This window comes from Solanum dulcamara, chromosome 6 (assembly GCF_947179165.1).
Source record: "Solanum dulcamara chromosome 6, daSolDulc1.2, whole genome shotgun sequence".
NCBI lineage: Eukaryota > Viridiplantae > Streptophyta > Magnoliopsida > Solanales > Solanaceae > Solanum > Solanum dulcamara.
In genome coordinates this window covers 15,239,287-15,254,770 of record NC_077242.1, presented here as the reverse complement: position 1 = coordinate 15,254,770, position 15,484 = coordinate 15,239,287, and the positions used below count along the sequence as shown (strand labels likewise).

Below are 15,484 nucleotides of genomic sequence, written 5' to 3'. Positions count from 1 at the left end.
GCAAGGTGTTGCGTTATTTTTTATAGCGTTTTAATAAGTCTGAATATTGTTAATACTCTCCTATAGATCTGATTCGTTCAGATTCATTAAGGGTTTTCTTTAAAAAAGAAATAAATTGACTTAATGGGCTGAATGTAAATGGTTCAGATTCAGACCTAAAATTCAAATGCACTTAATAGGCTGAATCTAAATGATAAAGATTCACACCTTCATTAAGTGCAAATAAATGAGATCTTACTCTCGAACCTTTTGAGAATATTTATGGTCTCTTAAAATAATAACGGGACAATTTTAATTCCAAAACATAACAAAAAATATAAATAATCTATTTCGCATAGTTTAAAGACAATTTTAATCATTTCCCCTAATATCAAAACATCAATTAATATGAATATTATAATAAATAGCCCATCATTGTTTCTTAACCTACTTGCTATGTCCTCCAAGTATAGAAGTAATATGTGAGATCATAATCCACTGTCGTTTTCGTGGAAGAAAACAAAAGGAAAATTTGGCCTCTCCCCCTTTTGTTCCTCTTTTGATTCCTCCAAAACCTATCTATGTATTACTACTTCCCACTCACAAACAAAACGCACCGCTCTCTGTGTCTCATCCATCTGTTCATCTCTTCACACCTCTAGAAAAATCTCAGTTTTCTTTGTTGTTTGATTCAGCTGGAAAATTCATCTTTGTTAATCCTTCTCTTCACACCCCTAGAGTTTATTCTGTTTGCTTTTCGTTTATAATTAATGGAGAGATCCAATTCCAAATATTTCACCAACTTGGTTAACTCATCCAGCTCTATATCAGGTTTCTGCAAATTTTGCTCATTCATTATGTCTACGTTTGGCTTTTCTACACTGATTATTGAGTTTTTGTTATTCTATTCATATTTGATTCTATCTGGGTTTCTTTCTTTTTGCTCACTCATTCTTCGTTTTCGTTTTCTTCTATTGATACAGACGGTGAGCTATTTGATGCATCACAATATGCCTTTTTTGGTGGAGATGTTGGGGAAGAAATTGAGTTGGGGGGTTTATTAGAGGAAGATGATAATTGCATTCCTTCTCGAAATCGAAATTGTGATGATGAGGTACCGGAGTACCATTTGTTTGAAAAATATGAGGTACTCTCTGTTATTTTTGGGGGTTGGATCGTACATATATGTTTCGGTTTACCCTCTTTCAAATTTCAATATATATTGTTTGTTTAATTACGTGTTGTCAACTTGACAAGGGAGATTATGAAAGAGAGTTAACTTATATGCTGAAAGATTCACTTTTATCTCTCATCATTGATCTTATTTACTATTACAAGGATTTGTTCCTTCGTTTCCCTCTAGCCTAAGAATCCTAAACCTCTCCCACCTGCACTTCTCATAGGAACAAAATTTAATAACAAATCTCCCCTTAGTCTACACTCGACAAACTGTGAGTCCACCTTATCCTGAGCACTTATCCTACCTCCAATTTGCAAATGGAGGGTTGAGTATTGCCATTTATGGTACTTGTCCCTTTTCACCGTGAATCCTTTCTACTGGTTTAGTTAAGTGGAAAACAAGGAGATGACAAAAGTGTGGCAGGAGACAATTTGGGTTCTTACATTATGTTTAATTAGGTTTGTAGATTCTGTCAGCACTGGATTACATTTTCTCATTCACTGAGAATTAAGGTTAAAGATGTTGAGTACAATGCAGTAGCGCAGATTCTACAAATTAAATGAAAAGAGCCAGCCTGTTGCACTAAGCCCCCCGCTACATGTGGATGTGGTTAAGGGTTGGACCACATTGGGTTTTATGCATGCAGCCTTACCTTGCATGTTAGCCTTACCTTGCATGTTTGCATGAGGTTCTTTCTATGGCTTGAACCTGTCACCTCCTAGTCACACAACGTCAACCTTTACCTACCCTTCAGATTCTACAAATTGAGAATGTTAAAAAAAATGCTTTTCCTTTTCATCGATGTGGTCTGCCAAGTTGAGCTGTTTAATTTGAAACACCAGAGAGTTCGCAAATGTCATCATTAATATATGGTAGAGTAGTTGTTTTCCCCTCAATAAACAATTATTTGTATAGTCATTGGTTATCAGTGCTTCTAGCTTCTCATTTACTTACATGTGTGGTATGTCTAATCTGTAAAGCCTTTGGTATTTCTGTCTTATGAACTTGTTCCTGCTCTTTATAAATATGATACAGTGCTTAGTCCCTTGATAAGTTATAGAGTTTCATAATGTAATTTACTATCTTTAATTATTTCAATGCTTTACATCCAGGGATCAGCTTTGGGGTCTTTATCCGACATAGATGATCTGGCCACCACATTTTCGAAGGTTAGCCATGCTGCAATGGTTTAAGTGATGGTTTCGATTCTATTACCTTCATATTTCTTATGTTTAGGGTTGACTTTTTACACGCTCTGTAATTTTCTTTCTTCTTAGCCTTGTGGGTCTGTTTATTTTCACTAGAGGGGGTTCCTAGACCACCTTGTACCTGATCTTCTAGTAGATACTTTTGGATAGTTTCTTTAATAATGGTCCCTGCCTGCTTCTGTGGTAAGAAATTTCAAGAGGTGCTTAGTTGTAGTTCTTCCTGTCTACCCTTTTATTAGAGATAAGTTTTCTTTTTTAATTATTAGTCTGGTAGTTTTAGATCATTGTATGTATTCTTGAATGCTTTCACAACATGCTTCGATTTCTGTAGTATGTCTGTGCAGTTGTATTCTCTAAATGTGTTTTAATGGTATTGGTACCTTCTAGGTTGATATGTACGACGTTAAGTGAAACACTATCTCCAATATAATTCTTTTATTCTGTACATCTCGTAAGATAAAACAAATCCTGATGTGGCTTACTGTCTTGATTACATTATGCAGTTAATGCAATATCATGGCCTTGATCATCACCAACTAAAATAGTACCATAACAACTTGGTTGCATTCAATCTAAAAGAATGGTGGACAGTGAGATGTTCTTTGTTGAGACTTACATGAATACTTCTTATTTATTTTTTCTAGTTGAACAGAAATGTCACTGGACCAAGGCATCCTGGAGTTATTGGCGACCGTGGATCAGGATCTTTTTCCAGGGAAAGTAAGTGCAGGCATTGATTCATCTTGATGTCGTTATCTGATGTTGTTATTGCATAGTTGATAAATCTCTGGAACTTCTTGCTGTGTAATCTTCCATATTGATTGTACCTTCTACTATCATCTGAGGTTGCTTTTTGCTACAGAAAAATTCCATTGTTTTTTCTATCTGGCACACTTTCCACTAGTTCTAGGTCTGAGATAACTTATATAGGTATTGAAATTTCAGATGATTGTTTCATTGGTCTATCTTTATAGGGACTCAATTTCAGACTGTTTATAGGCAACAATTTTTGGGTAACCGACCAAGTCTTTGCCTCATCTTCGATGCTTGATTTCAGACCTTGAGTACGGAACAATTTGTGGGTAATAGTCAGTAGACACAATGTCTTTGTTGTCTCCTCTTCCATGTTTGGTTGGTAAGATAAGTGATATATTCTTGGCACCTTGGAAACTGAATACAGTTGCTGCCCACTGTTTAATCCTTATTTGTTGCTTAAATGAAATTTCTAGAAAGCACAAACTTGCCTATTACCATTATAGGTTCTTTTATACTTTGGTAGAAAATAGTGCATGTATATACTCTAGCCCTTTGGATGATAGGCATTGTTTTATCCGGGTCCTGCCAGGGGAGCCTCAGTAAAATTGATGGCCGAAAGCCAAATTTTAATGAGGAGCTTAATCCCTTCTTGAAAAATAAAAAACCTTGTCTAATTTTCTAGACTCTTAATATGGAGAGTTAATTATTTTCTTATAATTTTTTTAAAGTTTTCAGTTAGCTGATTTATAATTTAAAGTCGGCATGTTTGAATAATAAAAATCAATATGTACCTATGAATTAGAAGTATTAATAAAAATTCAAACTAGAAAAAAAGATAATACAAAGTTAAACAACAAAATGTTGTTCGGATGACACAAAATCTTGATTAGTTTTATACACTTTTCGATATGTGGATTAGATCCAAACATATTACAATAGGATGAGATTCAGTGTGATATCTTGTAAGTTTCAAAATGGACCTTTAGAGACAAATTATCTACTCAAAATATTAGTTGTATTGGCTGAATCAATTTTGGGCTATTTTGGGTGTATTTGGTGAAGTGAAAAGAACAGAGAATTCTTATGGAAATGAGTTGTGAGCAAAATATGTGAGGTTTCTTTTTTAGGAGATGTGCTACATGATGTAAGGAAATTACTTTTTGGGATTCCTAGTTATGGCTTTCCGATAATTAATTATGATTACAATCTCTTAAGAATATTTTATACGATTATCCTAGTCACAGAGAATAAATTTAGCCCATTCAACATATAACTAAAATAATTCCTCCGACTTTCAGTAATGCCTCAAATTCGAATTGGTAAAGCAACTGATTAAATTGGAAAGTCAAATTGAGTATGTCAGATAATGTTATAATTGAAGGAACAATTTGAATATTATCATTAAACTGGTATTCTGGGAAATTCACTTGTCACTGCCATGAGACAACTTATTGGGCATGGTACTACTGAACTTGGGGACATGCATGCAACCAGCTTGACTAGATCTCTGGCAAAGACAAGCATGACCATCATAATCTTTCCTCTTGTCTGCCAAGTTGGAATTGGATGCTCCAATTTAAAAGCAGAAGCTGCCTGTATATTGCTTTGACGAGGGTGTTTTCTTGTCACAGTTCTTTCAAAATTGATCTGCCTTTCTTCGATGCCACTTTCAAACTTTTGTGTCCTTTTCTCTACATTGTTGCAGTTCAATATCTTTATTGTCACTGAAGTAGCATTTCTAGAGATTTTTAAATTTGGCTAGGTTACCTCCACAAAGATCCATGCGACACAGCATTTAGTTTTATGAGTGGATAATTATCTTTGATCTTCGACAAATGAGGTAGCTGTTGTGGCAAGCGAACTCCACTTCCAACCAAGAGTTTGGGAGTTCGAATCTCCAAGGGAGCAAAGTGGGAATGCGTTACTGGTTACTGTTGTCTCCTCGGCAGGGTGGATGTTTCTCTAAAAAAAGTTCGGGTGTGGTGTAGGCTTTACCATATAAATAAGCAAAGGAAGATTTTATCGTCATTCTACAATGGGAGTCCTGTCTCTACCTGATTCTGAGGAAAAAATTCATAAAGTGTCTTTTTCCTTCTGTTTGTTCATTATTTTATGTTGGATTCCTATACATTATGTGTTCTAGAAGAATCTAAGGTGAGATCTTCTGCACACTTGTGTTGGTTTACTCTGGGAGTTGTTGACTTTGGTTTGACTTCAGCTCCCTACATCCTTCCATGTTCTCGAGACCACTGTTCCTTCCCTTTCATCCGCGTATTGTGTACTAAGAGAATGTTATATGGCACATTCTTGCACCTTTCAATTTGCTTGCTATTACAGGGTAGCTCGAAGAGTTATGTTTTAGGGAAGATTTTTTTTGCTATTGCTTTGCCTTCGGAATATTCACTAGATTGAATGTGGTGTTCATGATAGTGTTAATGAAGGGTTGTTTACTGCTTGCTTAAGCCTGAAGCTTGTTGAAGCTCAAGTTGTGTGCTTCCGCTCGCTTAGTTGGCGCTTTGGTTTTGGTGCCAAGGTTATCAGTGTGTGCCTTTGTACTGATGGGCTCTGTCTGTAAGAACAAAATACTAAACAAATACAGTTGATAAGATGATGCATTAATTGTTAAGATGACATTATGCCTGAAATTTTCAGTCATTAGGATTAAGAAATGGAAACATAGTATTAGAAAACTAGCCACTAAAAACTTAAAACTACAGAAACCTAAAATGGTTTTTGAACTTGATAGACATGACTTTTACTTCATATGCATAGCTTAATTGTAGCTTTTAACTCTATTTGTCCAAATAATTATTACTTGTGTTTATAGTTACGTATTTCTGCATTACATTTATATTTTGTATTTATCTTCATTAGTTCTTTTTCTGCCAAAGCTCACGCTTTAGTAGTGCTTTGCACTTGAAGCCTCAGCAGTTTTCATTCTTGTGATGACTTGCCGTGGATGTCTTTTGATTAATGGAAGTTATTTGCAGGTTCATCGGCAGCTGAATGGTCAAAGGAGGCAGATTTTCCTGATTGGTTTGATCAGGATTTTTCTGACAGTGAAAGTTACCAGGAAAGCAAAAGATGGTCTTCACAGCCACATCCCTCTGCTGTGCATCTTGCAAAGTCGAAACCATTGTATAGGACATCCTCATACCCTCAGCGACCCCAACAACTTCAGCACTTCTTAAGTGAACCCATTCTAGTACCAACGTCATCGTTCAATTCTTTTCCTCCTCCAGGTGGCCAATCTCAACAATCCTCACCTTGCAGCCATTTGCATCCGCAAAACTTATCATCTCTTGCTGCTGGACCTAAGTATCCCTATTTCACTGCTAATTGCTCTACTTTGTCAAACTCTAATATGCATTTGCCAGGCTTGCCTCATGGGATCCATTATGGTGGAAACATATCACAGTTGAACACCACTGGCCTTTCACTTAATAACCTGCTGCAAAATCGCTGGACCAGCCATGCAGGACTCATACATAGGGACCATTCTAGTCTCATAAACAGTATCTTACCACATCATTTTCCTCATCAAAATGGGTTATTATCCCCTCAGATAATGTCCCCCCAGCAGCAGCAGAGATTGCATCTTGCAGTTCAGCCGACTTTAGGTCATTTTTCAGCACTTCAATCTCAATTATTTAATTCCTTTCCTTCCCCGTCCCATCTGAGCAAGTATGGATCAGCGGATTACAGAAATCCAAGATCTAAGTCATCACATAAAGGTAGACACAGTGTGCATTCTTCTAAACAAGCTACTGATAATGGTAACCAGAAAATACAGTTCAGATCTAAATACATGACTGGTGATGAAATACAGAGCATTATGAAAATGCAGCATTCTGCAACACATGGAAATGATCCTTATGTGGATGATTATTATCACCAAGCTCGGTTATCAAAGAAAGCAGCTGATACAAGATCAACGCGTCGGTTCTGTCCAAATAAGGAGCAAGCATCACGGCCACACAATAGCACAGAGATGCAGCCTCATCTCCATGTTGATGCTCAGGGGCGGGTTTCATTTTCTTCCATCTGTAGGCCTTGTCTTCTTCTTGAATTTGATCCACCGGGTCTTGTTTCCAGTGATGGAAGTGGTGAGCAGAAGGTATCTGAGAAACCTTTGGAACAGGAGCCGACACTTGCAGCTAGAATTACTATTGAAGATGGTTTCTATCTTCTTCTTGAGGTTGATGACATTGACCGGCTCCTTCAGTTTCGTCAGCCCCAGGATGGTGGTGCTCAGCTCAGGCGGAAACGGCAGATCCTCTTAGAAGGTATGGCAGCCTCGCTTCAACTTGTTGACCCTCTTGGCAAAAGTGGCAGTTCTGTAGGGCTTACTGCTAAAGATGACATTGTATTTTTATGGTTGGTATCACTTCCCAAAGGCCAAAAGCTCATCTCAAGGTATCTTTGTCATCTTATTCCTGGAAGTGAGCTTGCCAGAATAGTTTGCATGGCAATTTTCCGACACTTAAGAGTCTTGTTTGGTGGTCTTCCAACTGAGACGGAAGCAGTGGAGACCATTACTAATCTTGCAAAAACAGTCACTGGATGCATCAGTGGCATGGACCTCAATTCGCTCGGTGCTTGTCTAGCTGCTATTGTTTGTTCGTCAGAACAGCCTCCTCTCCGCCCACTTGGAAGCCCTGCTGGAGATGGAGCCTCTGTTATTCTAAAGACTGTTCTTGAAAGGGCAACTCATCTGATAACAGATCCTCAGGCTGGTGGCAACTTCAGCATGCCTAATCCTGCCTTTTGGCAGGCATCTTTTGATGCCTTCTTTGGTTTACTTACCAAGTATTGTCTGAGTAAGCATGAAAGTATTATGCAATCAATACTTGCGCAGACTCCATCAAACACTGAGGTGGTTGGTCCAGAGGCTGCAAGAGCCGTAAGTAGAGAAATGCCAGTGGAGCTTCTACGTGCAAGTCTGCCACACACAAATGAGCAACAAAGGAAGCTGCTGTTCAATTTTGCTCAGCGATCCATGCCTGTTGCTGGAGTTGATGCTCATGGTGGATGTAGTGGACAAACAAATCTTGAACCCGTGAGCTGCTAGCTGAGTTCTAAGATAGCAAGTATAGTTGTACATCCGTAATCCTCAGGGTGGTCATCTAGCTGCTCTTTTCAGAAGCATGGTATTCTGATCCAGAAATAGAAGGCTGGAGTCTGAAAGCAAGGGTATGCATATAATATTAGGCGTCGTTTTAATGCCTACAGTTCCTATTCCTCCTCCATCTTCTTTGTTCTCTTTTCTTATTTCCCACACCTTCTTTTCCCTATTTCTTTCTCTCTTCATATTCACTTTCTTTTTTCAGCTTTTCCTTGTTCATTGCTGAAGGAATAGGCGGGGCAGTTTCTTTTTAACTTTTTCCTTCTGTCTTGACTTATTTTTTATGCTCTTTTGGTCATAACTGCTGGAAGGGGTAGAATGTACAGGTGGTTTATCGAGACTTTTGGCAACTGTTGAACTTAGCCATTTCCCCGAGGTAAAATGACATGTTTACCTGAAGTAAACATTGATGGCTCGCAAGAGAATAGGGTTCATTTGCCAGAATTATAACTTAAAAGGATGAAAAATGTAATAAGTAGATGTTTGTGTTCATTGAACCTCCCCCCTAATTGTTTATAATATTGTGTATTGAAATGTGGCATCCTTATTTGTAAATTGTTAGTACATGCTGGTGGCATGCAGCTGAACTAGTGATGATAACATTTGCGATACAGTAGTGTCCTATGTCTTTATCGTTGCGCTACTCGTGCTCTTTCTCTCCATTGCATCTGTGTGCTAGTTCTAGTTCAGAAGCTAGGATTAGTGTATCATCATGTTTCTTCTGAAGTGCAAATGCTGATTATTATTTTTTTCCAGTTAAAGTAGATACATGTTAAAGCAGTTTCTGTCCATAATTGATGGGAGGTTTCATGTAAAAATGGTATTAGGACTTGTCTCTCATGAAAATAGCAACACCATTTCTCTTGGTTGTTTAGTCCTTGTACCTCCAAAGTGCTGAAGTTTCGCCAGTACCATTTCCTCTGAGATTTTTAGAGACACATAATATTTGACATTTTTAGTGTAATTTAATTTATTGTAGCAACCCTAGCAGGTTATTCGCCGTTTATTTTTAAGTTATCAATCGAAGGCGTAGTAAATAGATTATATAGCTAATTCCCTAGAGGGAAGGGGAAAGGATGAATGGTATATGAACTTGAAGTAGCAACACAATTTTAGGAATTCCTTTATTTATTTATTTTCTCATAAACTAGAACCATCACAACTTGGAAAACTTCCATTTTGTCAGAAATACAGTCTAGTCTAATTATTGCTCTTTATTGTTTTAGGTACTTAATTTCCAAGTAAATTTATGTCTTATTGTTTGACTTTTTTTATTGTTTATTTTAATAAATCCCAATTGAGTAATATCTTGTCGATCCTACCTAATGAGTATTCAAACTATAACAATTTCAATGGTCATTCACTTTTAACAGTTATACAATTCTAGAAGATAACGCAGAATTGGGTCAATCACGTTTATTAGAAGTCGATAATAGAGTGATTTCCTCTCCCATGCATCTCTCGAAGGCATTCAATGGAAAATAAGTTAAAGGAGAGTGAAATAACTTGGTCCAATAAATCCCACCCTTGAAATTGGGGAATATGAATCGATTGAAGAAAGTGAACCACTTTACATAAGTCAGTATTTTTTTGCTTTGGTTCCCTTCCCCTCACTCAACAATGGGAAAAACATATTCAAGTTAGCCAAGTGTTTATTATATATAGTAGTAGTAATTATGTTACCTATGTTGAGTTTATTGTCTCGCGTGGATCGTGTACACAGTAAGTTTAAAATATGAAGAAATCAACACACGAAAAAGTTGAAGGGATTTTAATATCTACTATATTATATTAACAATATATAAATATTTTAATCTTTCATCGAATTCCGAGGCCCTTCCTAACTCCACCCTGCATGTATAGACCTACAAAGGGGTTATTATATGTTTGTGGTAATTTAATTATTATTGTTAATTGTTTTTACCCTTTGCTTGGTATTTTGATCTTTAAAGTACTTTATAGAAATCCACATACGGTATCAATTTTCTAATTCCCTGCTTGCTTTAAACTTTTGATCATCTCAAGTTGTGTTGACTCAAAGCTTCCCATAGTGCAACAAGACAAAATTATCATGAATTTTCTTTTTTCATTTTAAAATTCTTAGAAATGGTTGACTTGATCAACACTAATTAAATATTATTCCTCATGTCTCAATTTATATGCCGCATTTTTCTTTTTCATACCTTCTAAAATAAGTAACATATTTTCTTATTCGACAAATAATTAGTGATACTATCAATATTTTATCATGTTGGATTTCACTTATTTGGCAAAAGGTACACAAAGATGTACTCCATCAGTTTAAAAAAGAATGACATACTTTTCTTTTTAGTTTGTTTCAAAAAGAATAACTCATTTCTTGTTTTGGCAACACTTTAATTTCATATTTTCACGTGGCATATTTAATACCACAAGATTAAAGGACATTTTGGTACATTTGAAATAATTTTAATTTAGAATCACAAAATTAAAAAATCTTCTTTATTTTCTTAAATTTCGTGTCAAAAAAATAACCTATTTCCTGTTTTGACAACACTTTTATTTCATATTTTCACGTGACATGTTTAACATCATGAGATTAAAGGACATTTTGGTACATTTGACATAACTTTAATTTAGAATCACAAAATTGAAAATTTTTTCTTTATTTTCTTAAATTTCGTATCAAATCAAACTAGATCAGTCCTTTTGAAATGATGGGGCGAAGGGTGGAGGGGATTTCTATTAAGAATAATTTTAAAATATTGCAAGGCTTTTCTATACTTCTTAATCTCCATATCCAATCAAATCACATCTCGAAAGAGAGGGAGTAGTTTTAAGAGAAACTATCATGCATGATGTTTATTGGTTGAGATTGCACGTTTCTTCATGTTCTTAATTTTTCTTTTTACGTATGATACAAGTGATATCCAGCTAACGTGAATTCAGAAACAATCAAATCTTTAATTTATCTCTAGAAAATGCTTCCAAGTGGACGAAATATTACTACTGTACTACTTAGTTTAGGTTAGGTTGGGCTATATATAGTTTATTTACTGACATAACAAATAAGCTCCTTATAAATATCTTTTTCACTAATTATAGAATCCTTTTTAATTTAAGCTATTTTATTTAAATTTCATAGTGAAAAAATTTAATTATAATTTATCCCGATTTTTTTGATAATTACCTGAATTTCGTCTTTTTTCTAGATTTTTGATACATATGAATGACGTTGATACATCGCGATTTGATACATAAGTCTTTTTCATGATGTGTCGCTAGTTGATACAAATCAAACATTGTAATATCAATAAAACTTATGAATCAGCTTATAACACATAATATATCATGAACACAACGAAAATAGCAGTAAAACTTGTGTTTTACTGATACATTTTGTGTTAGGTTTGTATTAATTAGCGATGTATCATGAAAATGACTTATGTATCAAATCACGATGTATCAGCATCATTCCTATGTATCAGAACAGGAATTTTTGAAATTTTTACAAATGATAGAAAATATAGAAATATAAGATGTGTAATTTGATAATTTTTCTTTTAATTTATTGACAAGTGTTAACCACCAAACCAAATTTTCTATAAATAATCTGTTGACGGTTCATCCATTTCTATCCTATTCCCCTCCCACCTAATTTATATGAAGGTGTTTAATTACACACAATTTTTTTTTAAAACTTATGATATAAAATAAATCATAAATTTTTTTATTGCTATAAATTATTTTATTAAGAATAAAAATGAAAAAGTTAAATTGTTTAAATATGAAAAAAAATATATCTTTCTTTTTAGAGCCAACTAAAAATATAAAAAAATATCACATAAATTGAAATATGGAGAGTATTTATTAACTGGCAGTTTATAGACCTAAGAAATTATGTCCTTATAAATATTTTCCCCTAGAAATAAGGGGCGGAGGAGCCGGTGTGTGTTGGTAAGAGTTTGGTCGAATTCAAGAATTTAAATTAAAATTTAAATTTATAGTAAGAAATTCATTGAATATGTATAACAAATTATTAATTTAGAACTCAATAATTTTAAAAAATTATAATTTTAAGCTCGTAAACTTTAAATTCTTGCTCTGTCTCCAACCTCTTTTATTGACAGTTCTTAGCCATGAAAACATAATTTGTTGATAGTTCACCGTTTTCTGTCATGTTTAATTTAATTTAATATATTAAATACTTGGAAAATGTAAATGGTTTACATGTCAAGTTTTGTTCTTTATTTACACCAACTTGGTAGTACAAAATATTAGCCATGCCAACCCTCCAAAAAGAGAGAGGTTATGTCAAATCAACTGATTAAGAATATTTGTTTTCATCAACTAATTATTATTCAAAATTTCTAAATATGAATAGTCAACTTTGACAGCCTATTCGAATATTTGAATTTGAAGGGATCATTTCATTTTTTGTTTAAAAAATAGAAGAAGGATAATAGCATTTTTGGTTTCTCTATTATTGGTAAACTTTTATTTGATCCTCGTGATAAATAATTAATCAAGTTAAATTTTTAATCAATTAAAATATGTGCTTTATAAAAAAGTGTGTTTTGTTCAGACTATTTTTAAAATTGTATTACTCTCAGATAGGTTAATATTACAAACTTGACATGACATGAATAATTAAATAATGCAATTGTTAATAATTCGTAGAATTTTTAAATTCACAAGTAAAGGCATTTCAATTAATTAAAAATTATATTCCCTTCATACCATTTTAAGCATAGCTTTAGCTAAAAATGTTTTTCACTTTAGAAATTCAAATTAAAGTTGATAATTACTTCTAACTATATCTTCACACTAAAGAAGTATTCCTTTTAACACTATTCAAATCTCAAAAAATATTTAATAAATAAACAAAACTTAGTAAATTATATCTTATATTTTTTTAATGGACATGAAATGAGCTAAAACGATAGTTAAAATAACAGATGGAGTACATTCTTAGTAAAATATCAAAATAATATATCAAAATTTGTCTATATTCTGCCGTTTGGCCCCAAGTAGTTTTTGAGACAATTTTTTTTTTTGGAAACTAGTGTTTGTTCATATAATTTGTCATTATTTGGCAAACATCCCAAGTTCCCAATTTCTAGAAAAAACTAGAACTTGAAACTTGGGAAGCTTTAAAAATTTAAAAATTACCCCAAACTTTTATATTTTATAAAAACATCCATTATTTATTAATTTCAACTAATATTTATCTAGCAATTTACTCTATTAACGTGGCCAACTAAAATCATTAAATAACATCTCTATTTATTACTCCCTCTGTTCCATATTAGATGAACACTTTCTATTTTACACGGTGATTAAGAAATCATTAATATATTGATCAACTTTACTATTTTGTCCTTTGCTCATATTAATTAGCCTTTTGAAAAAAAGAAAATTTTTGGATCTTTAAAATTTATTTAAACTTCCAAAGCATATTAATTGTAGGGGTAAAATGGAATTTTTTTTAATTAATTCTATTCTGATTTAGTAAGTGATCAAGTAATATGATAAAAATATTTTTAGTAAGATGCTCATCTAATATAGGACAGAGGGAGTAATAAAACAATAGTTTGTTACGACTTTCCCCGGAAAAGAATAGTTTGAGTGAAAAGATTGGGGAAAAATAATTTATTTTTAATTCGATTAATATATTGCTCTTGCCTATATTGTTATTTTGTTGTTATTGATTGTTATTAATTATGTTATAAGATTTTTTTAATGGATTATGTTCATTATAAAATGATAACACAAATTTATGAGTATTTTTAATAATTTTAAAAACTTACGGGTACAAGATAATATTTTTTGAAACAGTCAAATATTCTTAAAAAAAATTATGGTCAAACACATGATGAATCTTCACCAAAATTTCACCAAAAAATAATTTACAAAAAATATTTGAGAACTTGAGGCCAAAAGCTTACAATATTTGATGGACAAAAAGCACAAATCACCCAAAAAAGTTTAAACTTATTTTAAACATGGTGTTCTCTCTGTCTCTCTCCACAAAAAATGATTTAATTTATTGCTCATTTTTATCCTTTTAAGGCATTTGCATAAAAGATTGTAAAGAGTGGTGGTTACGGGTGGTTAGGTATCTATACAGGTAAGTAACTAAAGAAATTTCCACGTTTAATTTAAATTAACAGCCATAAAAATATTTTTACTAAAAAGGAAATACGAGCAAGAAAAAACACACATAAAAAAATTACTTTCATTCTAGGAGAGAAAAATAGAAAATCCTTGAGCTTCCCCTTTTTATTGTAAAATATGAGCAATATAGAACAAACAAATGTATAGACAAGAGATGTGGAGAATAGAAGTAGATGTCATCTTATTCAGATGTCTTCAAGTGACTTACAATAGGGAATGACAACCTTATTTATAGGTTGAGAAATTACTTCAAAAGTCACTTATATTAAATATTTAAATTAATAGATACATTCTTATCCAAAATAGTTCATAGAACCTAGAAAATATGTATCCATGAATGTAAGTAGTTCATTTATTAACTAAATGGATAATTCATCATTCAATGGATTTATAATATTCTCTCTTGAATGTTCATAAATAATGTGTCTCATTAAAACCTTACTAGGAAAAATTCAATGAAAAAAAGCCTAGTGAAGGAAAAATAGTACATATATCTCATAATACCCATTGAATGTTGTTTCATTAAAAACCTTACCAAGAAAATTCAAATGGGACAAAATCATGATTAAGGAAAAGAGTACAATGCGTATTTTACTCTCCTTGATGAAAACTTTAGTTGTATCTGTCACGCCCCGAGAGGGTACCCTAGACGTGACCGACACTCGAAGACCATTGCTGGTCCTCAAGAAAACCGCTTAGTCCAATCTCACATTCATTCAATCATATTCTATAAGCGGAATACTCAACTCACTAAGCTTTCTATTCATAAATAAGGCCAAAGGCCAACCATCTATCCAATCAACAACTAGAAGAATGAAACTAGTCAAAGCAAAACGAATCAACATCATCAACACTCCAGTCTATGAAGCCTTTATCAACAATCTAGGTGGTGTTAATGAAAGATTCATGGCTACCTCAAATCAAATGAAGAAAACTAAACTCATGCTAGAATGACAAATGGGGTATCCTCCGAAAGAAAGCAGGACTTATCAATCAACTGAATATAGATACACCCTCAACGATGCGCAATCTCTATTATCTGTCTCTGCATCATTAAACAACACAGGTCTAAATGGATGT

General features: G+C 33.5%; 1 protein-coding gene across 2 annotated transcripts; it reads left to right on the top strand.

Annotated features, from left to right (window-relative positions):
- The first annotated feature begins 447 nt into the window (after positions 1–447).
- Positions 448–8,803, top strand: LOC129892296 (protein PAT1 homolog 2-like). 2 transcript variants are annotated; one of them, XM_055967863.1, is made up of 5 exons: positions 448–810; positions 963–1,126; positions 2,272–2,328; positions 3,012–3,087; positions 6,114–8,803. In XM_055967863.1, exons 1-5 carry the CDS (start codon positions 750–752, stop codon positions 8,192–8,194), a joined length of 2,439 nt encoding a protein of 812 aa, XP_055823838.1. In that variant the 5' UTR covers positions 448–749; the 3' UTR covers positions 8,195–8,803. The 2 variants fall into 2 exon arrangements, with proteins under 2 accessions (XP_055823838.1, XP_055823839.1); XM_055967864.1 differs by lacking the exon at positions 448–810 and having other exon boundaries at positions 1,018–1,126; positions 3,020–3,087.
- Positions 8,804–15,484: the final 6,681 nt, after the last annotated feature.

What these genes read in the sequence shown, in the direction of transcription:
- LOC129892296 (XM_055967863.1), top strand. Translation starts at nt 750, where the DNA reads ATGGAGAGATCCAATTCCAAATATTTCACCAACTTGGTTAACTCATCC. An exon ending in CTCATCCAGCTCTATATCAG is followed by an intron (nt 811 to 962) that starts GTTTCTGCAAAT and finishes CTATTGATACAG; the next exon opens with ACGGTGAGCTATTTGATGCA. An exon ending in ATTTGTTTGAAAAATATGAG is followed by an intron (nt 1,127 to 2,271) that starts GTACTCTCTGTT and finishes CTTTACATCCAG; the next exon opens with GGATCAGCTTTGGGGTCTTT.